Here is a 24,209-nt window from a genome sequence, read left to right on the forward strand (position 1 = left end):
TGATGATCCTTGATCCAGAGCGCTCATGACCTCGGACTGGGGCGAAGCTTTACCTTCCAACAGGGCAATGACCCTAAGCACACAGCCAAGACAATGCACAAGTGACTTCGGGACAAGTCTCTGAATGTAATTGAGTGGCCCAGCCAGAGCCCGGACTTGAATCCGATCTAACATCTCTGGAGAGACATGAAAATAGCTGTGCAGCAACGCTCCCCATCGAACCTGACAGAGCTTGAGAGCATCTTCAGAGAAGAATGGGAGAAACTCCCCAAATACAGGTGTGCCAAGCTTGTAGCATCATACCCTAGAAGACTCGAGGCTGTATTCGCTACCTTAGGTTCTTCAACAAAGTACTGAGTAAGGGTCTGAATACTTATGTAAATGTGATATTTCAGTTTATTTTTAATAAACCTGTTTTTGCTTTGTCATTAAGGGGTATTGTGTGTAGGTTGAGGGGGGGGGGGGGACTATTTAATCCATTTTACAATAAGGCTGTAATGCAACAATGTGGAGAAAGTGAAGGGTTCTGCATACTTTCTGAATGCACTGTATATACAGTTGAAGTCGGAGGTTTACATACACTTATGTTGGAGTCATTAAAACTAGTTTTTCAACCACTCCACAAATTTCTTGTTAACAAACTATAGTTTTGGCAAGTCGGTTAGGACATCGACTTTATGCATGACACAAGTAATTTTTCCCAAAATTGTTTACAGACAGATTATTTCACTTATAATTCACTGTATCACAATTCCAATGGGTCAGAAGTTGACATACACTAAGTTGACTGTGCCTTTAAATAGCTTGGAAAATTCCAGAAAATTATGTCATGGCTTTAGACCTTCTGATAGGCTAATTGACATCATTTGAGTCAATTGGAGGTGTACCTGTGGATGTATTTCAAGGCCTACCTTCAAACTCAGTGCCTCTTTGCTTTACATCATGGGAAAATCAAAAGAAATCAGCCAAGACCTAGAAAGAATATTGTAGACCTCCACAAGTCTGGTTCAACCTTGGGAGCAATTTCCAAATGCCTGAAGGTACCACGTTCATCTGTACAAACAATAGTACGCAAGTATAAACACCATGGGACCATGCAGCTGTCATACCGCTCAGGAAGGAGACACGTTCTGTCTCCTGGAGATGAACGTACTCTGGTGCGAAAAGTGAAAATCAATCCCAGAACAACAGCAAATGACCTTGTGAAGATGCTGGAGGAAACGGTCACAAAAGTATCTATATACACAGTAAAATGAGTCCTATCGACATAACCTGAAAGGCCGCTCAGCAAGGAAGAAGCAACTGCTCCAAACTGCACCGCCATAAACAAGCCAGACTACGGTTTGCAACTGCACATGGGGACAAAGATCGTACTTTTTGGAGAAATATCCTCTGGTCTGATGAAACAAAAATAGAACTGTTTGGCCATAATGACCATTGTTATGTTTGGAGGAAACGGGAGGCTTGCAAGCCGAAGAACACCATCCCAACCGTGAAGCATGGGGGTGGCAGCATCATGTTGTGGGGGTGCTTTGCTGCAGGAGGGACTGGTGCACTTCACAAAATAGATGGCATCATAAGGGCGGAAAATTATGTGGATATATTGAAGCAACATCTCAAGACATCAGTCAGGAAGTTAAAGCTTGGTCGCAAATGGGTCTTCCAAATGGACAATGACCCCAAGCATACTTCCAAAATTGTGGCAAAATGGCCTAAGGACAACAAAGTCAAGGTATTGGAGTGGCCATCACAAAGCCCTGACCTCAATCCTATAGAACAGTTGTGGGCAGAACTGAAAAAGCGTGTGCGAGCAAGGAGGTCTACAAACCTGACTCAGTTACACCAGCTCTGTCAGGAGGAATGGGCCAAAATTCACCCAACTTTTTGTGGGAAGCTTGTGGAAGGGTAGCCGAAACGTTTGACCCAAGTTCAACAATTTAAAGGCAATCTGAACAGCACTCTGAACTATTTTGTTCATAGAAGCATTACAATGCTTAACATGCACTCAGCAGTTTAAAGAAGACTGTGATTAAAAGAAGAGTCCTGTGGACATTGTGATGTTGCACTGTATTAATCATAATCATGTATTTTGCAATAACTATTCTTTGCACTGTATTTATCATGTGCTATAACATATAAACCAATAGCTTCTGTTACAGTTGAAGTCGGAAGTTTACATACACCTTAGCCAAATACATTTAAACTCAGTTATTCACAATTCATGACATTTAATCCTAGTAAAAACTGAGCTATAACTGAGTTTAAATGTATTTGGCTAAGGTGTATGTAAACTTCCGACTTCAACTGTAACAGAAGCTATTGGTTTATATGTTATAGCACATGATAAATACAGTGCAAAGAATAGTTATTGCAAAATACATGATCATGATTAATACAGTGCAACATCGCAATGTCCACAGGACTCTTCTTTTAATCACAGTCTTCTTTAAACTGCTGAGTGCATGTTAAGCATTGTAATGCTTCTGTGAACAAAATAGTTCAGTGCTGTTTGTACTAGCTGTGGACATAGGGAAACTAGGACTAGTTCTGCAGTTCCTGCAGAATCTGACAGGTCCACACACATCAGCAAGATCAACAGGCCATATGTGCCAAAGAAAAGAGGACAATATTCAGAGTAGGTTGTAGTCAGACCTTAACCCCATACCTTTAAAGTGAAGAGTTTGGGGTTTTGTAGTAGCCTGGCTGACACGACTCACATGGTACACAGCGAGGGAGAGCTGTGAAACATTGGTCTGGACAAGAATCCTTTCTTGGTGCAATATTCACACAAAAGTTGCTTGAGCTTTGTTTGGTTCTCTCTTTTTTCCCAGGGGGTTTGACCTGTCCTTTGGATTTAAAAATCCAACAGTTGTGTTGGTAGGGGGCGGTGTGTGGCTGTCCATGTGGGTGTTTTAGTGAGAAAGACACATAGGACAACCAATCTGTTAAAAATCCCCCTTCATTATCCACACTTTGTGCCTACAACATCAAGACTTCGAGTTTGGTGTCAGCCAGACTAGTTTGTAGGGTCGTTTTTGGCATTGTGGGTTGTTTTTGGTAGGTTTGAGGTAGCTATTTTGGGTAGTTGTCCATTGTGGGGTAGTTTGGGGTATTTTGGGGGTAGTCGTGTTGTTTTGGGTGGTAATTGTGGGGTTGTTTTGGGCATTGTGGGTAGTTATGGGTTGTTTTTGGTAGGTTTGAGGTAGCTGTTTTGGGTAGTTGTTCATTGTGGGGTAGTTTGGGGTATTTTGGGGGTAGTTGTGTTGTTTTGGGTAGCTAGTGTTGTTTTGGGTGGTTGTTTTGGCCATTGTGGATATTTGTGGGTTGCTTTGCTTTGGATAATTAGAAGATTGTCCCCTGAGAGTTTGAAATTGTATACAGTGAGCTATACCAATATCAGCATTCTGGCCGTACCCAATATTATTTAGCCTGATTTTCAACGGTACTGATACAAGATCATTTTCATAACATTAATGAATTCAGATGCCAATTAAACTGTTAATTTCTATCAGATGGAGACATAGAATGTGACATACATTTTTGTCTTACCATTATATTTATTTAGAAAGCAGTATAAGGACAAGAGTGTTCAAATATAGACCTGGACATCTTTTTATTCAGTATTCTATTGAAATGCAACAAGACACACTTAGAAGGTGTTTTGACATAAATTGTAATTTTTCTCAAGTCTGTAATTTCACTGTGTGTGCTACCTCTCTGAAGGTGTTAAAAAGGTTGAAGAAGATTTTTTGATGCACACGTGAACTGAAACATGGGATCCATTTAATCAATGGTAAGATGAGCAATACAGTCAAATATTCAAATGGGGGTTGATTACAACTTAAATCTATGCAGGTTATTCATCTTGGTTGAAAGAGGTTTATGTGTGGTAGATGGATGAACATGTAGATTCTGATAAACTTTTTACCAGTGGAGGAAGTCCAGCACACAATCTATCCTACACAGCACAGGCATTGTATGTATTCAGGAAGAACTAGTTATCACGTCACCAATAATTATGTCCGAATTGATGACATTTTCAAAAATAAATATGTTAACCCTACCATGAAGTGTCAAATATTTATCTTACAGAAGGAAACAATGAGATAGAACAATCAGAAGTGCAACATACAACAGATGAAATCAAATGACAACAGATGATATTGTGGGCTCAGATTTGAAGGACACTCACACACCATTTAGACATAACTGGTAGGCTTTTAGCTGTCACATAGTTCTAAGAAATGTGGCTGCATATTTTTTCAGAACTGACATATCTCTTTAAAGTCATTTACATCATAATTTGAAGCTATACAATCACATGTAAAACAACATATTTTCTATGATAGGCTAGTGGGGCCAGGAATTACATTTCATGAGATCACTTTTTTTAATAGGTATAATTTGTGTTCTATGCTATGACAACCATAACATTATGAACAGAATAGGTCCTCTGGGGGTTATGATAAGGTAAAGGTAATAACATAGATCTCTGGTAATATGTCATTTAGACATTCTTAATAAATAGGCATAATGGGGGTTTATTTTAGTAGTAATAATGACCACCTTTATCAATATTGTAAAAAAGACTTTCCAGAAAGGCCCACGAGTACAAATCTTTCAAAAAGCCATTTTGACAAAAGGATTCAAATGATTTTGTGACTTTTTTGGTGCGCTCTCCTGGTGGTAGGAATCATCTATAAACATTCAGGTATCACAACATATGACGTTTGCAAGCGTCTTGGCTTGTAAAAATTAAGACCTTATGTTCAATATTTTATTGCTATGTTTTTTTATTACATATCGTCCATAGAGCCACGCGCTGTTCTGAAATTCCCTGCAAAAAGTCTCCACTATCAAATTGGCCAGAGTACCCCTAATCCCACAATTCAGCGCATGGCGCGTCATTGAAGAGAGACAATGATGGCGGCGGTTGGTGCACCAGAAGTGATTTCACAGCTGGAAAGCGCTGCCAAAGTTTTAATGGTGAGAAATATAATCTGATTTTTAAAGTTTTTTGGTATGTGTTTGGTTCCTGGTTTTATTGAGAGTTATTTGACGGCGAGCGATTTAGCGGGCACAGTTATTTATCGGAGAAGGATACTGATGCGTGGCGCAGTGCTGTCTCCATCCTGCAAAAATCTAGCATAGCCATCATCCCCAAAAGCCGCTAGCTATGTGTGACAGTGTCTGTTGTGACGATGTTTGTTTTTTTACTTCACTAGTAGAACACTCATGTTTACAGGGAACCACACACTTGTTTAGCTAGTTAGTTTGATTCAATACTCAAGTTGTATTTCTTCAACACTAGACAGTTCGGTGAACATCCCCATTGCAGCCCACGTCGTTAGACACGCTGTTGATTCACCATGTTCCACCTAACGTTAGCTAGCTAGCTACTGACTTTACCGTCTATTTGTCACCAACGTTATGCAACAGTCAAGGAGGGCAGTGTCTCAATTACCCGAATATATCACAAAGCACAGCTTTTAGTAAAGGAAAAGTCATATATTGCAAACGCTTAGCTTAACCATCAGGAAGGGTTGGCTTGCTAGTACAGTAACGTTAGTTGGCTAAAAGTTATCGATCACATACTTGATTAAGCACCATGCTTGGTGATTGAAGTACTCTGGGGAGCTCGTGCCAGTTACTTCGAATAACATTCTTCATGTTTGAGTTTATTCTATCCTTGCTATTGTTTTAGCCACATAATTATGTAACTGTGTTGAATAAGAGGTTAGCTAGTTAACAGATTCTGGTCCAATAGATCCTAAATGTGTGTGACGTGTGTAGTATGTTCAGGGGAAGGGGTGGGGATGGGAAGGAAGCCCCTGTCGTGCCTGTGGTCAGGTGAGAAAAAATGGTCTTTCTCGCCTCATTCCTGGCCACCGTGACGTGAGTCAGAGAGCTTATTTTACTGCAATTAGACCTGGATTGGGATTTTTCTGCAGAGACCCATTCTAGCCATACTCCTTGGTTTACCGCGTATGTGTGTTTAGTTGTGTATATTTTGGGGGTCTTTTAAGGTGTGTGTGTGTGTGTGTGACTTTACTTAGTTGAGATTTGGTGTAATTGACTGTACACAAATGGTGTGTGTGTTTAGGCACCGCCGTCCATGGTCAATACAGAACAGAGGCAGCACGCAGAACACGTATTCCTCTCCTTCCGGAAGTCCAAATCACCCTTCGCTGTCTGCAAGCACATATTAGGTAAGTGTCCCTCTAACAAAAAAGCTTCAAAACACTCCTCAATTATGTTTGTTTGTGTGTGTTAGGCCTTAATCAAATCAAATGTTATTGGTCACATACACATGGTTAGCAGATGTTAATGCGAGTGTAGCGAAATGCTTGTGCTTCTAGTTCCGACAGTGCAGTAATATCTAACAAGTAATCTAACAAATTCACAACAACTACCTAATATACACAAATGTAAAGGGATGGAATAAGAATATGTACATATAAATATATGGATGAGCGATGGCCGAGCGGCGTAGGCAAGATGCAATAGATGGTATAAAATACAGTATATACATATGACATGAGTAATGTAAGATATGTAAACATTATTAAAGTGGCATTTTTTTAAGTGACTAATTTATTAAAGTTGCTTATGATTTGATCTGTATGTAGGAAGCAGCCTATCTGTGTTAGTGATGGCTGTTTAACAGTCTGAAGGCCTTGAGATATAAGCTGTTTTTCAGTCTCTCGGTCCCAGCTTTGATGCACCTGTACTGACCTCGTCTCCTGGATGGTAGCGGGGTTAACAGGCATTGGCTCGGGTGGTTGTTGTCCTTGATGATCTTTTTGGCCTTCCTGTGACATCGGGTGCTGTAGGTCTCCTGGAGGGCAGGTAGTTTGCCCCTGGTGATGCATTGTGCAGACCGCACCACCCTCTGGAGAGCCTTGCGGTTGAGGGCTGTGCAGTTGCTGTACCAGGCGGTGATACAGCTCGACAGGATGTTCTCAATTAGAGGTCGACCGATTAATCGGAATGGCCGATTTAATTAGGGCCGATTTCAAGTTTTCATAGCAATCGGTAATCGGCATTACCGATTGTGGCCGATTACATTGCACTCCACGAGTAGACTGCGTGGCAGGCTGTGACTACCTGTTATGTGAGTGCAGCAAGGAGCCAAGGTAAGGTGCTAGCTAGCATTAAACTTATCTTATAAAAAACAATCAATCTTAACATAATCACTAGTTAACTACACATGGTTGATGATATTACAAGTTTATCTAGCTTGTCCTGCGTTGCATATAATCGACACGGTGTATGTTAATTTATCATTGAATCATAGCCTACTTCGCCAAACGGGTGATTTAACAAGCGCATTTGTAATAAAAGCACTGTTAACATAAATGCCTTTCTTAAAATCAATACACAAGTATATATTTTTAAACCTGCATATTTAGTTAATATTGCCTGCTAACATGAATTTATTTTAACTAGGGAAATTGTGTCACTTCTCTTGCGTTCTGTGCAACAGAGTCAGGGTATATGCAGCAGTTTGGGCCGCCTGGCTCATTGCGAACTGTGTGAAGACTATTTCTTCCTAACAAAGACAGCCAACTTCGCCAAACGGGGGATGATTTAACAAAAGCACATTTGCGAAAAAGCACAATCGTTGCACGAACGTACCTAACCATAAACATCAATGCCTTTCTTAAAATCAACACACAGAAGTATATATTTTTAAACCTGCATATTTAGTTAAAATAAATTCATGTTAGCAGGCAATATTAAACTAGGGAAATTGTGTCACTTCTCTTGCGTTCATTGCATGCAGTCAGGGTATATGCAACAGTTTGGGCCGCCTGGCTCAACTAATTTGCCAGAATTGTACATAACTATGACATAACATTGAAGGTTGTGCAATGTAACAGCAATATTTAGACTTATGGATGCCACCCGCTTTCTTCTCCAACACTTTGTTTTTGCATTATTTAAACCAAATTGAACATGTTTCATTATTTATTTGAGACTAAATTGATTTTATTGATGTATTATATTAAGTTAAAATAAAAGTGTTTATTCAGTATTGTTGTAATTGTCATTATTACAAACAAAACAAAAATTACGCTAGCGTCCCACATCGACAACAGCCAGTGAAATTGCAGGGCGCCAAATTCAGAACAGAAACCCCATAATTAAAATTCCTCAAACATACAAGTATTATCCACCATTTTAAATATAAACTTCTTGTAAATCACAACCACAGTGTCCGATTTCAAAAAAGCTTTACTGCGAAAGCACACCATGTGATTATGTTAGGTCAGCACCTAGTCACAGAAAACCATACAGCCATTTTCCAGCCAAGGAAAGGGCTCACACGTCCGAAAGAGCGATTCAATTAATCACTAACCTTTGATCTTCATCAGATGGCACTCATAGGACATCATGTTACACAATACATGTATGTTTTGTTCGATAAAGTTCATATTTATATCCAAAAATCTCAGTTTACATTGGCGCGTTAAGTTCAGAAATGCATTGTCTCAAACAAACATCCGGTGAAAGTGCAGAGAGCCACATCAAATTACAGAAATACTCATCATAAACGATACAAGTGTTAAACATACGAATAAAGATAAACTTCTCCTTAATGCAACCGCTGTGTCAGATTTCAAAAAGGCTTTATGGAGAAAGCACACTTTGCCATTATGTTAGGTCAGCACCTAGCCACAGAAACCCATACAGCCATTTTCCAGCCAAGGAGAGTGTCACAAAAGTCAGAAATAGCATTAAAATGAATCACTTACCTTTGATGATCTTCATCTGGTGGCACTCCCAGGTCTCCATGTTAGACAAATGTTCGTTTTGTTCGATAATGTCCCTCTCTTTATGACCAAAAACGTCCTTTTTGTTCACGTGTTTTGTCCAGTAATCCGAATGCTTAAGGCGCGTTCGCTAAGTCCAGACAAAGTTTTTCAAAAGTACAATAAAAGTTAGTAGAAACATGCCAAACAATGTTTAAAATCAATCCTCCGGTTGTTTTTGTCATAAATAATCAATAATATTTCAACCAGACAAAAGCTTCGTCAATAGGAAAGGAGAAATAAGAAAGGCGCGTTCCCGATCAGGCGCATGGCTGATGAATGGCCACTGGCCACTGATTGAAAGTGCTGTATCTCCCTAATTTTTCAAAGTAAAAGCCTGAAACAATGCCTAAAGACTGGCCACATGTAGAGGAAGCCACAGGGCTCGTGAACTGGGTCTTAAGTCTTTGTATGGTGGTTATGCTTTCAATGGAAAAACAGACTTTCAAAATAATAGTACTTCCTGGTTGGATTTTCCTCGGGTTTTCGCCTGCCATATCAGTTCTGTTATACTCACATACATTATTTTAACAGTTTTGGAAACTTTAGGGTGTTTTCTATCCAAATTTACTAATTATATGCATATCCTATCTTCTGGGCCTGAGTAGCAGGCAGTTTAATTTGGGCGCGCTTTTCATCCAAAATTCCGAATGCTGCCCCCTCCCTAGTGAAGTTAAGTTAAAATAAGTGTTCATTCAGTATTGTTGTAATTGTCATTATTACAAATATATATATATATATATAAATCGAACGATTAATCGGTATCGGCTTTTTTTGGTCCTCCAATAATCAGTATCGGCGTTGAAAAATCATAATTGGTCGACCTCTACTCTCAATTGTGCATCTGTAAAAGTTTGTGAGGGTGATATATGATACTGTGTGTGTGCAGGTGTGCCCATAACAGTGTTTCCTTTAGCCAGCGTTTGGCCGATTTTAAAAATAAATGAGAGAAAAGCCGATTTAATTCAAATTGGCGCCGACCAATTGTCTGGGAGAAGAAAGAAAAAAATCCCATTGCGAAATAATGCGTTTTAGCCTATTAATGGATGGAAATACACTATATATACACAAAAGTATGTGGACACACATTAGTGGATTCGGCTATTTCAGCCACACCCATTGCTGACAGGTGTATAAAATTGAGCACACAGCCATGCAATCTCCATAGACAAACATTGGCAGTAGAATGGCCTTACTGAAGAGCTCAGTGACTTTCAATGTGGCATTGTCATAGGATGCCACCTTTCCAACAAGTCAGTTCATAAAATGTATGCCCTGTAAGTGCTGTTATTGTGAGGTGGAAATATCTATGAGTAACAATGTCTCAGCCGCAAAGTGGTAGGCCACACAAGCTCACAAAACGGGACGCCAAGTGCTGAAGAGCGTAGCAAGTAAAATTTGCCTGTCCTCGTTTGCAACACTCACTACCGAGTTTTAAACTGCCTCTGGAAGCAACGTCAGCACAATAACTGTTCGTCAGGAGCTTCCTGAAATGGGTTTCCATAATCGGACAGCTGCACACAAGCCTAAGATCGCCATTTGCAATGAATGCCAAGCGTCGACTGGACTGGAGTGGTGTAAAGCTCTCCGCCCATGGACTCTGGAGCAGTGGAAATGCGTTCTCTGGTGTGATGAATCACACTTCACCATCTGGCAAGTCCGACACAAATCTGAGTGTGGTGGATGCCAGGAGAACGCTACCTGCCCCAAAGCATAGTGCCAACTGTAAAGTTTGGTGGAGGAGGAATAATGTTCTGGGTTTGGGCTAGGCCCCTGAGTTCCAGTGAAGGGAAATCTTAACGCTACTCTGTGATTAATGTGCATCTGTCACCCTCCACAGAGACCAGTAAGGTGGACTATGTGCTGTTCCAGGCAGCCACGGCCGTCATGGAGGCGGTGGTACGGGAGTGGATCCTGCTGGAGAAGGCCAGCATCGAATCGCTACGGACATTCCTCCTCACCTACGTTTTACAGAGACCCAAGTAGGCGTGTGTGTAGCGGCAGCATGAATTAGATTCTCAAGGATCTATCAATCTCACTTCATGCAGTCCTGTAATGCAGTTTAAAAATATGTCTCTCCTCTCTCCCCCCCAGTCTACAGAAGTATGTCCGGGAGCAGATCCTGCTGGCTGTAGCGGTCATAGTGAAGAGAGGCTCTCTGGACAAGTCCATTAACTGTAAAGGTATCTTCCACGAAGTCAGCCAGCTCATCAGCAGCGGCAACCCCACAGTGGTAAGAAACACCGGTCTAATTCTTACACTTATCACAGACACGAGACACATGTATAAGGCAGTGTTTACACAGGCAGCCAAATTCTCATATTTTTCTCACTAAATGTTATGTTAACCAATTACATCCTATCTTTTCATGTAATATATTTTTCATAGCTGATCTTATTGGTCAAAAGAATTGGGCTTCCTAGGTAAACGCAGCCTACTTGACTCCGCAGCCCAATTCTGATCTTTTTTCAGATCGACAAGTCCACTCTGAAAAAGATCTGATGTGAAAAGATCCGATGTGATTGGGCAAATGATCAATTAATGGAAAAAACATCAGAATGTCATAATTATCAAAGATGTGAAAGGAGTACACTCGTTAGTGATATGGGAAAAGAGTCCACTCCCTCAAATCCCACAGCTGTTCACTTTGCTTCTGGCTTTAAAACCAGTTAAATGTAACTAAATGTAATTGAAAATCTATGTAATCTACATTATCCCCAAAAGTAATTATTTATCACGAGAGGGCCATAAACAATAACTAGTAATGCTGCATACTCCAAAAAAAGGTTAAAATCTCACCTTTCTGGTAAAAATATCTATACATTGCTGAGGAGTAGTCACTTTTGAGGACACAAGCTCAAGTACACAGTACAAATATTTTATGATGTACAGTGCCTTCGGAAAGTATTTACACCTTGACTTTTTCCACATTTTACTACATTACAGCCTTATTCTACAGTTGATTCAGTTGGGGTTTTTTGCTCATCAATCTACACACAATGCCCCATAATGACAAAGCAAAAACAGGTTTTTAGATCTTTTTTGCAAATGTATTAAAAATAAAACAACTGAAATAATACATTTACATAAGTATTCAGACTCTTTACTCAGTACTATATTCAAGCACCTTTGGCAGCGATTACAGCAATGAGTCTTCTTAGGTATGACGCTGCAAGCTTGGCACTCCTGTATATGGGGAGTTTCTCCCATTCTTCTCTACAGATCCTCTTAAGCTCTGTCAGGTTGGATGGGGAGTGTCGCTGCACAGCTATTTTCAGGTCTCCAGGGATATTCGATCAGGTTCAAGTCTGGGCTCTGGCTGGTCCACTCAAGGATATTCAGAGACTTGTTCCGAAGTCACTCGTGCATTGTCTTGGCTGTGTGCTTAGGGTCATTGTCCTGTTGGAATGTGAACTTTCACCCCAGTCTGAGATCCTGAGCGCGCTGTAGCAGGTTTTCATCAAGGTTCTCTCTGTACTTTGCTCTGTTCTTCTTTCCCTCGATCCTGACTAGTCTCTCAGTCTCTGTCGCTGAAAAACATCGCCATAGCATGATGTTGCCACCACCATGCTTCACCGTAGGGATGGTGCCAGGTTTCCTCTAGACGTGATGCTTGGTATTCAGGCAAAATACTTCAGTCTTGGTTTCATCAGACCAGAGAATCTTGTTTCTCATGGTCTGAGAGTCTTTAGGTGCCTTTTGGCAAACTCCAAGCGGCCTGTCATGTTCCTTTACTGAGGAGTGGCTTCCGTCTGGCCACTCTACCATAAAGGCCTGATTGGTGGAGTGCTGCAGAGATGGTTGTCCTTTTGGAAGGTTATCCTATCTCCACAGAGGAATTCTGGAGCTCTGTCAGAGTGACCATCAGTTTATTGTTCACCTCCCTGACCAAGGCCCTTCTCCCACAATACTCAGTTTGGCTGGGTGGGTAGCTCTAGGAAGAGTCTTGGTGTTTCCAAACTTCTTCCATTTAAGAATGATTGAGGCCACTGTGTTCTTGGGGACCTTCAATGCTGCAGATGTTTTTTGGTACGTTTCCACAGATCTGTGCTACGACACAATCCTGTCTCAGGTCTCTACAGACAATTCCTTCGACCTCATGGCTTGGTTTTTGCTCTGACATGCACTGTCAACTGTGGGACCTTATATAGACAGGTATGTACATTTTCAAATCATGTACAATCAATTGAATTGACCACAGGTGGATTCCAAATTGTAGAAACATCTCAAGGATGATCCATGGAAATAGGATGCACCTGAGCTCAATTTCAAGTCTCATAGCAAAGGTTCTGAATACTTATGTAAATAAGGTATTTGTTTTTTATTTTGAATGTCTTAACTTCTCTAGGGTAGGGGGCAGCATTCGGAATTTTGGATGAAATGCATGCCCAAATTAAACTGCCTGCTTCTCGGGCCCAGAGGATATGATATGCATTTAACTGGTAGATTTGGATAGAAAACACTCTAACGTTTCCAAAACTGTTAAAATAGTGTCTGTGAGTATAACAGAACTGATTTGGCAGGCGAAAACCGGAGAAAAATTCATTCAGGAAGTGTTTTTTTTGTTTTGTATTTTTCTATTCAGTGCCATTACAGTACCCATTGACTTAGGACTCCCATTACAGTACCCATTGACTTAGGACTCAAATTGCAGTTTCTATGCCTCCCACTAGATGTCAACAGTCTTTAGAAATTGTTTCAGGCTTGTATTCTGAAAAATTTGGTAGTAAGAGCAGTCTGAATGAGTGGACCCTAAAGTGTCACAGAGCTTTTTCATGCGCGAGACGGAGAGAGTGCGTTTCTTGTTTACCTTTTAAATTGACGACGTTATTGTCCGGTTGAAATATTATCCATTATTTAGGCTAAAAACAACCTGAGGTTTGAATATAAACATCGTTTGACATGTTTCTATGAACTTTACGGATACAATTTGGATTTTTTTGTCTTCCTGGTTTGACTGCGTTTGAGCCTGTGGATTACTGAAGAAAACGTGCGAACAAAACTGAAGTTTTTGGATATAAAGAGACTTTATCGAACAAAAGAAACATTTATTGAGTAAATGAATGTCTGCTGAGTGCAACCATATGAAGATCATCAAAGGTAAGGGATTAATCTTATCTCTATTTCTGACTTGTGTAACTGTTCTTCTTGGCTGGTTAGTGTTTGCAAATAATCGTAAGGTATGCTTTCGGCGTAAAGTATTTTTTAAATCTGACACTGTGGTTGGATTCACAAGAAGTTCATCTTTAAACCTATGTAAAATATGTTTTGCTTTCTGAATTTTTATAATGAGTATTTATGTATTTGAATTTGGCGCCCAGCAATTTCACTGGCTGTTGAAGAGGTGGGACGCTAACGTCTCACGTACCCAAGAGAGGTTAAAACCTTTTTTCACTTTGTCATTATGGGTTATTGTGTGTAGATTGAGGATTTTATTTGATCCATTTTAGAATAAGGATGTAACTTAACAAAATGTGGGTAAAGTCAAGGGGTCAGTACTTTCCGAACTATATTTTCTATTCAACACAGCTGTATGAATATGGCTTGAAATTAATTATATGTTTTCTAAAAAGTACTATAATCAAATTATAAAACAACTAACTAAGATTTCACCTTCCTTATAACTGTAAAATACATATTTGTATGTTTAGTGTTAAAACATTTGCATATTTTCTTAAGGTCTTTCTTGATCAAAACGTCTGCCCCCATTTCTGTGAATGTCTCACAGAACTCTAGCGTGTCTTCCTGAACTTGTTAGGAACTCACCTTTCATCTTATATTAATCTTGTCCATTTATGACAATGTTTTTGTTTAAAATCTATGAATGATTTATAGCTAGTAATCTAAAATATCTCTGAATGTGCCACAGTGACGAAACCACTCAGTCCTGCTGCATTATGATGTTAGGGGCTGTGACGTAGGGTTCAGCCAGGAGTTGGACAGTCGGAAGAGCGAATTAAATGGTAGGAGGGACATCCCAGCTTAAAATGATGTCAGATTTCACATTCTGCTTCACACAGGTTGATTTATAAGCTAAAATGTTGGTCGGAGCCGGTACCAGAACCATGCAGGTCCCCAAAACAGGGGAGTTAAATGCCCATGCGGTACCCACTGTTCCTTTGAGATTTCTGGCCTCACCAACCTGATATGAGCTCTCCCAGTAGTATAACTGTCTCCACTAGATGGCAGTCATTCTTCAGGAGGCCAGGGAGGGTTTCATGGCTTGGGTCTATTTAGATCTGTCCTCTTTAGTAAGCCGGCTGCTGTCCTCTGTCAGCTACCCTCAATGTGACATATGACATCAGACCGGTGTGTGTGCCCCTGCAGCAGACACTGGCCTGCTCCATCCTGACGGCCCTCATCAGTGAGTTCTCCAGCTCCAGTAAGACCAGTAATATCGGCCTCAACATGGAGTTCCACGGCAGCTGCAAACGCATCTTTCAGGTCAGACTTCCGTTCCTCCTGCTCCTTTTTCCTCCTTTCTCCTCTGTCCCTCTAACTGAATGCTATGCTCTCTCTGGCTTGGTAGTAGTGTGTGTTTGTGTTGACACCTTTTGTGCGTGTGTTTTTGTTCTGATGTGTGTTCACTTTCAGGAGGACAACCTGCGTCAGATCTTCGTATTGACCATGGAGGTGCTGCAGGAGTTCAGTCGCAGAGAGAACCTCAACGCTCAGATGTCCTCTGTGTTCCAGAGATACCTGGCCCTGGCCAATCAGGTCCTTAGCTGGAACTTCCTGCCGCCCAATCATATCCTTTCTTGCGTCCGCAGTGTTTCCCCATTGGTGGGTTAGGACCCACTGGTGGGTAGCAGTTTATTCCCTTTGGGTCATGGAAGAATTGTATTAAATATTGTTTTTGAAAATACAGGGCATTCAGAAAGTATTCAGACCTCTTGACTATTTCCACATTTTCTTACATTACAGCCTTATTCTAAAATGGATTCAATTGTTTTTTCCCCTCATCAATCTACACACAATACCCCATAATGACAAAGCAAAAACAGATGGTTTGACATTTTTGCAAATGTATATAAAAAATGAAATCACATTTACTTAAGTATTTAGACCCTTTACTCATTACTTTATTGAAGCACCTTTGGCAGTGATTACAGCCTCAAGTCTTCTTGGGTATGACGCTACAAGCTTGGCACACCTGTATTTGGGGAGTTTCTCCCATTCATCTCTGCAGATCATCTCAAGCTCTGTCAGGTTGGATGGGGAGCGTCGCTGCACAGATATTTTTAGGTCTGCAGAGATGTTCGATCAGGTTCAAGTCCGGGCTCTGGCTGGGCCACTCAAGGACATTCAGAGGCTTGTCGCGAAGCCACTCCTGCGTTGTCTTGACTGTGTGCTTAGGGTCGTTGTCCTGTTAGAAGGTGAACCTTCACCCCAGCCTGAGGTCCTGAGTGCTCTGGGGCAGGTTTTCATCAAGGTTCTGATGATGCCACCACCATGCTTCACCATAGGGATGGTGCCAGGTTTTCTCCAGATGTGACACTTGGCATTCAGGCCAAAGAGTTTAATCTTGGTTTCATCAGACTAGAGAATCATGTTTCTCATGGTCTGAGTCCTTTTAGGTGCCTTTTGGCAAACTCCAAGCAGACTGTCATGTTCCTTTACTGAAGAGTTGCTTCCGTCTGGCCACTCTACCATAAAGGCCTGATTGGTAGAGTGCTGCAGAGATGGTTGTTCTTCTGGAAGGTTCTCCCATCTCTACAGCAGAACTCTGGAGATCTGTCAGAGTGTCAGAGTGACCATCGGGTTCTTGGTCACCTCCCTGACCAAGGCCTTCTCCCATAATTGCTCAGTTTGGCCGGGGTGGGCAGCTCTAGGAAGAGTCTTGGCGTTTCCAAACTTCAATTTAAGAATGATGGAGGCCACTATGTTCTTGGGAACCTTCAATGCTGCAGAAATGTTTTGGTACCCTTCCCCAGATCTGTGCCTTGACACAATCCTATCTCTGAGCTCTATGGCCAATTCCTTGAACCTGATGGCTTGGTTTTTGCTCTGACATGCACTGTGAACTGTGGTTCCTTATATAGACTGGTGTGTGCCTTGTCTAAACCTGTTTTCGCTTTATGGGGTATTGTGTGTAGATTGAGGGAATGTTTTTTTTATTTAATACATTTTAGAATAAGGCTGTAACGTAACAAAATGTAGAATAAGTCAAGGGGTCTGAATACTTTCCGAATGCACTGTAATTTTAGGGATGGTAAAATGTTTTCCGTGTGGTCTTAAATGACTAAAAGCAGATATAAAGTATTTAGAAAACATAATGGAGCCCCATGGCAAAATGTGTAGAATTGCAGAAACTAGCTTTAAAACTGTAAAATATTGTCTCTGCGGCCAAAAGGGGGGCCTTTAAAACTGCGCCATTGACCACTCTAACTTTTCCACCACTGCTGAAAAATCCTAGAGGAAACACTGTAGACTGGTTTGATCAGAAACATTGGTCTTGTATGTTAGGTGAGTCATAGGAAAATGTGGCTGTCTTGGGTACAGTGCAAAATGTTTGGGGTGTGGCATATGGTCGTACCACTTATTGTTTTCAGTTGTTGCTCTCATTTGGCTGTGTTCTAAGACTGTGTGGGTGCGCGTACGTGTGTGTCATTGGCTCGTTGGAGCGTTAATCCTACTCAGACTAGCAGCCTCTCTCTCCCGCCTCTGTGTTTAAAGGGATCTGAGGTGGCGTCGCTGCAAACCAGGGTTATGTATCACTTTCAAAGAGGCCCTGTGTGTCTGTGCCCATACCAGATAGCAGCCTGATAACCAGGCCTCTTTAATGGGGGACAGGCGAGGGGGTGGATTGCCGCCAGCCTCTTTAAACCCCACAGCTTGTTGAGTGTGCGTCTGGAATGCCAGACATGGTCCTGTGTGTGTATGTGTGTCAGGGTTTCTGTTAGGAAAATATGTGTCCGTACAACGAGACTGGGAAGATTTTAATTTACCAAACATTTGAGAAATTTACCAGACATTTATCTATCTATATATTTTTTTTAACTGGGCAAGTCAGTAAAGAACAAATTATTTTCTACAATGACGGCCAATTGTGCGCCGCCCTATGGAACTCCCAATGCCGGATGTGATACAGCCTGGATTCGAACCAGGGACTGTAGTGATGCCTCTTGCAATGAGATGCAGTGCCTTAGGCCGCTGCGCCACTCAGGAGCCCATAGGCATTCATATCTGTGAGTAGAAAGTGTGAGAAAGAAACCTCCGACCTGGCGCAGCTAGCGCCATCAATAAACGAGGGATATTGGCCAAATGAGCTAAATGTATGTCCTAAAAACAGCCATATAACAAATTACATAAACACTATTCCTTGTGTTTCGATATGTAGTATTTGCTCAAGGGCACATTGACAGATATTTCACCTAGTCGTTTCAGGGATTCAAACCAACAACCTTTCAGTTACTGGCCCAACGCTCTTAACCGCTAGGCTACCTGCCAGCCAGTAGCATATGCAAAACTTTATAACCAATAGTTTTTTACTTTCCTAAAACAATAATTGTCCACCTCACATTCTTCCTTACCTCAAGTTCAACTGTCAGTAGCTAAAGCTTAATAATAGCTACACCACACCAAACCTTCACAAAGGTTTCTAAACTTTGTTAGGGTAATATCAAAAGTAAATCAAGCTTATGTTTATAGGGAAAATACGAGCAGGCTATTACACTGAACAAAAATATAAACGCAACATGTAAAGTGTTGGTCCCATGTATCATGAGCTGAAATAGAAGATCCCAGAAATTATCCATATGCACAAAAAGCTTATTTCTCTCACATTTTGTGCACTGCTTTGTGTACAACCCTGTTGGTGAGCATTTCTCATTTTCCAAGATAATTCATCCACCTGACAGGTGTGGCATATCAAGAAACTGATTAAATGGCATGATCACTACACAGGTGCACCTTGTGCTGGGGACAATGGAAGGCTACTCTAAAATGTGCAGTTTTGTCAGACAACACAATGCCACAGATGTGTCAAGTTTTGAGGGAGCGTGCAATTGTCATGCTGACTGCAGGTATGTCCACTAGAGCTGTTGCCAGATAATTGAATGCCATTTCTCTACTATAAGCCACCTCCAATGTCATTTTAGAGAATTTGGCTGTACGTTCAACCGGCCTTACAACCGCAGACCATGTGTAACAACGCCAGCCCAGGACCTCCACATCTCACTTTTTCACCTGTGGGATCGTCTGAGACTAGCCACCTGGACAGCTAATGAAACTGTGGGTTTGCACAACCAAAGAATTTCTGGACAAACTGTCAGAAGCCGTCTCAGGGAAGCACATCTGCGTGCTCGTCGTCCTCACCAGGGTCTTGACCTGACTGCAGTTCGGCGTCGTAACCAACTTCAGTGGGCAAATGCTCACCTTTGATGGCCACTGGCACGCTGTAAAAGTGTGCTCTTGGCAGATGAGTCTTGGTTTCACTGGTACCTGGCAGATGGCACTAGGCGTGTATGGCGTAGTGTGGGCGAGCAGTTTGCTTATGTCAAGATTGTGAACAGAGTCCCCCGTGGTGGTGGGGTTATGGTATGTGCAGGCATAAGCTACAGACGACGAACACAATTGCATTTTATCACTGGTAATTTGAATGCACAGAGATAACGTGATGAGATCCTGAGACCCATTGTCGTGCCATTCATCTGCTGTTCATGTCGCAAGGATCTGTACACAATTCCTGGAAGCTGAAAATGTCCCAGTTCTTCCATGGCCTGCATACTCACCAGTCATGTCACCCATTGAGCATGTTTGGGATGCTATGGATAAATGTGTACGACAGCGTATTCCAATTCCCGCCACTATCCAGCAACTTCGCTCAGCCATTGAGCTGACAGGCCACAATCAATAGCCTGTGAAGGAGATGTGACGCGCTGCATGAGGCAAATGGTGGTCGCACCTTTTTTTTTTTTGTTATCTGTGACTAACAGATGCATATCTGTATTCCCGGTCATGTGAAATCCAAAGATTAGGGCCTAATGAATTCATTTCAATTGACTGATTTCCTTATATGAACATTAACTCAGTAAAATCTTTGAAATTGTCGTATGTTGCGTTTATTTTTCTTCCGTGTATATTGTGGCAAACACAACGTTACAGTTGAGACTTAATTTGACTTAATTTGGCCAAAGAAAATGGCTCAACAGAATGAAACAAAACACTGGCAAACTGGTTTAAACCTTCACAAAAGTTTTGAATAGTCTATATTGCAGCAATTACCAACAAAGACTACTACCTAACATACCCAACAAATGATAGCAATAGGCTAATGATATTTTTTTTAAGACAGGCCTGCTTATAACCCATCTTAAACTAAATACAGAGCAGATTATTATTAGGCTGTTGATTCGGCTATTATTATTAGGCTGTTGATTCGGCTATTAGCCTATTATACTGCAGGCAACGGCGCTCCTACTGACTCCCAACAGTTGAACTTGAGGTGAGGAAGAATGTTTTAGGCCTACCATAGTTTTTTTTATAATCGAACAATATGATGCTTATGTTTAGAAAAAATATTGGGATAGAAAATGAATGAATTAGCCTCTTTCTGTACGTCTATATCTGTGTCACAGACGCAGTAGCCTGTCTGACAAGGGTAAAGAAATGCATGTTGTTGTTGTAGAATACCACCGGCATATCTCTCTCTCTGGGGCTAGGCCTAGGCTTCTCTTCCTTTTTATATATTTAAAATCAACAAATACTCTGACAACTGAACTGTGAGGTGGACAATTATTGTTTTAAGAAAGTAAAACCTGTACAACAGTAGGCTATGAAGTTTTACACAGGTATCCTTGCGGTAAGAGCGTTGGGCCAGTAACCTAAAGGTTGCTGGTTCGAATCCCTGAGTTGACTAGGTGAAAAATCTCTGTTCCCTTGATCAAGGCACTTAACCCTAATGGCTCCTGTAAGTCTCTTTGCCTAAGATCGTCTGCTAAATGAAACTTAAGGAATTGTGTTTTTGTAATTGTGGCTCATTTGGCCAACATCCCTTGTTTATTGATTGCTCTGGCTGCGTGGGTGGACATGCATGGATGACCGATACATTTCTCAAATGTCCGATAAATTAAAATCTTCCCGGTCACTTGTCCGGCGCCACATTTTCCTAACGGAAACCCTGGTGTGTGTGCTGTCTGGATGCTTGTTTGAACGGAGAACAGATTTATGAAGACTTCTGTGAAGGTAAAGCGGTGTGGCCTTCTGTCCGTGTGTATCAGGCATGTCTCTCTGTCTGAATTTGAGTGTGTGTGTCCGTGACCGTATGTGTATCAAGGGGCCACTCCTTAATTGCATGCCTGGCAGCTGTAGCCTGTTAGCCCCCCCAACCCTCTCCTTTTTAAAGACTCTTTTTAAAACACCACAGCGGCTCCATCCTTCACAAACCAACCGTGTGGCATGTGTATCATCTGTCTGCGCCACACTCCCCCCTCTGGGCCCAGCATGTGGCCCCTGCGTTTGTAAGACAGCGCGTCTCTCCACGCTGATGTTAACCCCAGAGTCGGGATGGAGATGGGGTCAAGCTCAAGGCTGGTCAGGTGCTCTGAATGGCTACTGTGGATGACACAACCTCTATGTCCTGCCCCTTGCCTTGACCCACTGGGGACCTTGACATAAACACACACACCAAACAGGGAGTAATGCTGTCTTGGGGACGGCTGTCCCAACTCATGCACAGGTGAGGGGGAATCGGGTAATATTTGGGGAGACCGCTTCTACCGTATGCTACTCCAAATATTGCGATATCCGATATAATCGTTTTGGGCCATTTGTGTGCTTATTTCCAATATTATAGTCACATTCTCATAAATACATTGTCTAGTGAAAAAATGTTTTAGCTTAGTTTATGGCTGACCCTGTAAAACAACACATTTCACTGCACGTGTCCGGTGTATGTGACAATAAAACATCAGGGGTTCTCAAAGTGGGATCCACGGACCGGCTAGGGGTCCGCAGAGGTACTGCAAGCGGACCGCGGCCAGTTTTCTTTTTATGTATCACACACACACACACACACACACACGGTACCACACGGTACCAAAAGTTTGGACTCACTTACTCATTCAAAGATTTCTTTATTTTTATAATTTTTTACATTGTGGAATAATAGTGAAGACATCAAAACTACAAGCAGGGTGCACACATTGCATTGGAGTAAAAACAATCAATGTTTTGTGTGATAATGTAGGCTAATCTTTATAGTTGCTGCCAAATCGTAGCCACTAGCCAGAGTTACTGAAAGGAATGCAACTCCCCACTTGAGTTTTGCATTGGGGCAAAAAACTATCTGCGTTTTAACCACCTTAAGATCATGCAAGTAACACATGAGTAGGCTACCTAGCTGTGTATCCGGACCGGTAATCAGTCTGACAATGGGCAAGTTTGTTTTGCATCGCCCGGCACCCGATTATTCCTCATGCTGCCATATCGTAGCGAGAGTTGATGAAAAAGAACTAGCCAATGTTTGTAATGATGAGAAAGTAATTGCTATGTTGACTGCCTGTGTGTTTTGCTTGCCTAAATATACTCTTACAACAGACAACAGTTTGTATGAACATGTCGATCGTGTTTTTTGTGTAGTGTACACCATGAATAAATAACATGAAATCGTGCTTGAGGCATGAATGCATAGTTCGAACATGTCGGTCGTGTCTTTAGTGTACAACATTAAGTTTCCCCCTCCCATGTCAATGAAGAGGCAGTGGAGCTGTGGGAACACTGAGTATAAACTACGTAGGGAGCGGAGTGGGCAACAGCTACACTTTATTTTTTATTCCTGTACATGCGCAGAGATATCTATCAATAGCTGCGGCAATTCGGGTTCCAGAAAATCCGGACCGCAGCCACACGCAATACTTATTTTTATTTGTTTTACATAAATGCACTAATTTAATCTATAAAACTGCAATGTTTTCTCTGCCTCGTGGAAATATTTGTAGAATTGCGGGATATTAGCTTTAAAACTGCAACAACAAAACGCATTAAATATGTAGAATTAAAATGTTCCTTCCCAGGTCCCGAGACTTGGTTCGTCCTGTCATGCACTGCCGAAGTCCTAGTAAAGTCCTTGTATGCTATTTTGATCTCCCTCCTGATTTATGAGAGGGTACCTGATGAATTTGCTATCACAAAAGGCGTCCCCAGACTGAAAACGTTTGAGAACCCTTGATTTAGGCTTTATTTTCAACATATTGATATAGTCTTAAATTATAAAACTGCACATTTTTGATTTGTAAAGTCAAATAGAGTATAGTCTTGCACATCACAATAAATCCTCCTGTGCTTCATGATGTGTATCGTCAATGTCAAATATCACGATATTCGATTTAATAATTTATCGGGCCAACCCTATTGGGGAGAGCATTAGGGCAGAAGAGGGTGGGGGTGATGGGCATTCCTCCAGTGTTATTTCACATGGCAAGGCTGCAAGTAAGACTTAGTGGAGGATGTATCGCTTAAACCCTACCACTCCTTAACATAGCTTTGCACTCTTAACACGTCCACTGTTGATGTACAGTATCTAAATACAAAGTCATCTGGACAGAAAATACCTAGATGAGTTCAATATAAGTAAACACACTTCTATATAGACTTAAAATATTACTCATCACAGTGTGTTTACGCCAATAGTGTTAAGATACTTAAACAGTCATCTAATTTCTACAGATGGCACAGTTGTCATATGAGTTGCAACACTGTTGACAGAACTGTAAATTGAGAGACAGTTGATGGACAACTGTAAATGTTTGATACTAAAACAACGCTCTAAAAGTGTTGCTGGATGTTTGACCTGTCATCCAGACCCGTTTTAGTGCAGCAGGGTTTAGAGCCCAGCAGGAGGTCTCTGTCTCTACGTCTCCTCTTCCTTTGTCTCTGTCGGTGAGGTAACAGAGTACTGTTGCTTATTCTGGAGCGTGCTGGAAGGTTGGACAGTGTGATGATAGAGAATGGGTGATATGTATAAAAAGTCACCTGACTGAGCACATCCATCCGTCCACAAGCATGTACATTCATGCTCATACAGACATATGACCTTCTTTACACTACGTAAAGTGAAGAGTATCCATTATTCGATCTAAGATCCATTCCAAATTGCTCGAGTGTATACCCCAAAATCATATTTTTATTTGATTGATACATACAAGGTTGTCAGTAAGGTAAATCTCTCACACATATGAACACTGTGGTGGTTGGGCTCTAGAGTTAATAACCATGCTTCCAACACTCTTCCCAAGAGGCTTCTCACACGCTCTCTCTCGGTCTGTTCATTTAGCGTTCTGGTGGACCAGGGCTGTTTAAATGGCCAAAAAGGCAAGGCTGCTGTGGGGTGAGGGGCACAGAAACGCACCTGTCTCGGTAGCACGATTGTGTAGGGTGTGTTTGGGAGTGACT

The 24,209-nt window shown here is 41.5% G+C and overlaps 1 protein-coding gene across 1 annotated transcript in view; it reads left to right on the forward strand.

Annotated features, from left to right (window-relative positions):
* Window positions 1–4,896: 4,896 nt before the first annotated feature.
* The window catches only part of LOC111959439 (exportin-4), a 53,251-nt gene continuing 33,938 nt past the window's right edge, over window positions 4,897–24,209 (forward strand). Inside the window, 6 exon segments of the mRNA XM_023980985.2 lie at window positions 4,897–4,986; window positions 6,104–6,209; window positions 10,657–10,798; window positions 10,911–11,049; window positions 15,144–15,260; window positions 15,411–15,564. Of these exon segments, the coding sequence (XP_023836753.2) occupies window positions 4,897–4,986; window positions 6,104–6,209; window positions 10,657–10,798; window positions 10,911–11,049; window positions 15,144–15,260; window positions 15,411–15,564 (748 nt within the window).

The sequence above is a fragment of the Salvelinus sp. IW2-2015 genome, linkage group LG36, assembly GCF_002910315.2.
Source record: "Salvelinus sp. IW2-2015 linkage group LG36, ASM291031v2, whole genome shotgun sequence".
Taxonomy (NCBI): domain Eukaryota; kingdom Metazoa; phylum Chordata; class Actinopteri; order Salmoniformes; family Salmonidae; genus Salvelinus; species Salvelinus sp. IW2-2015.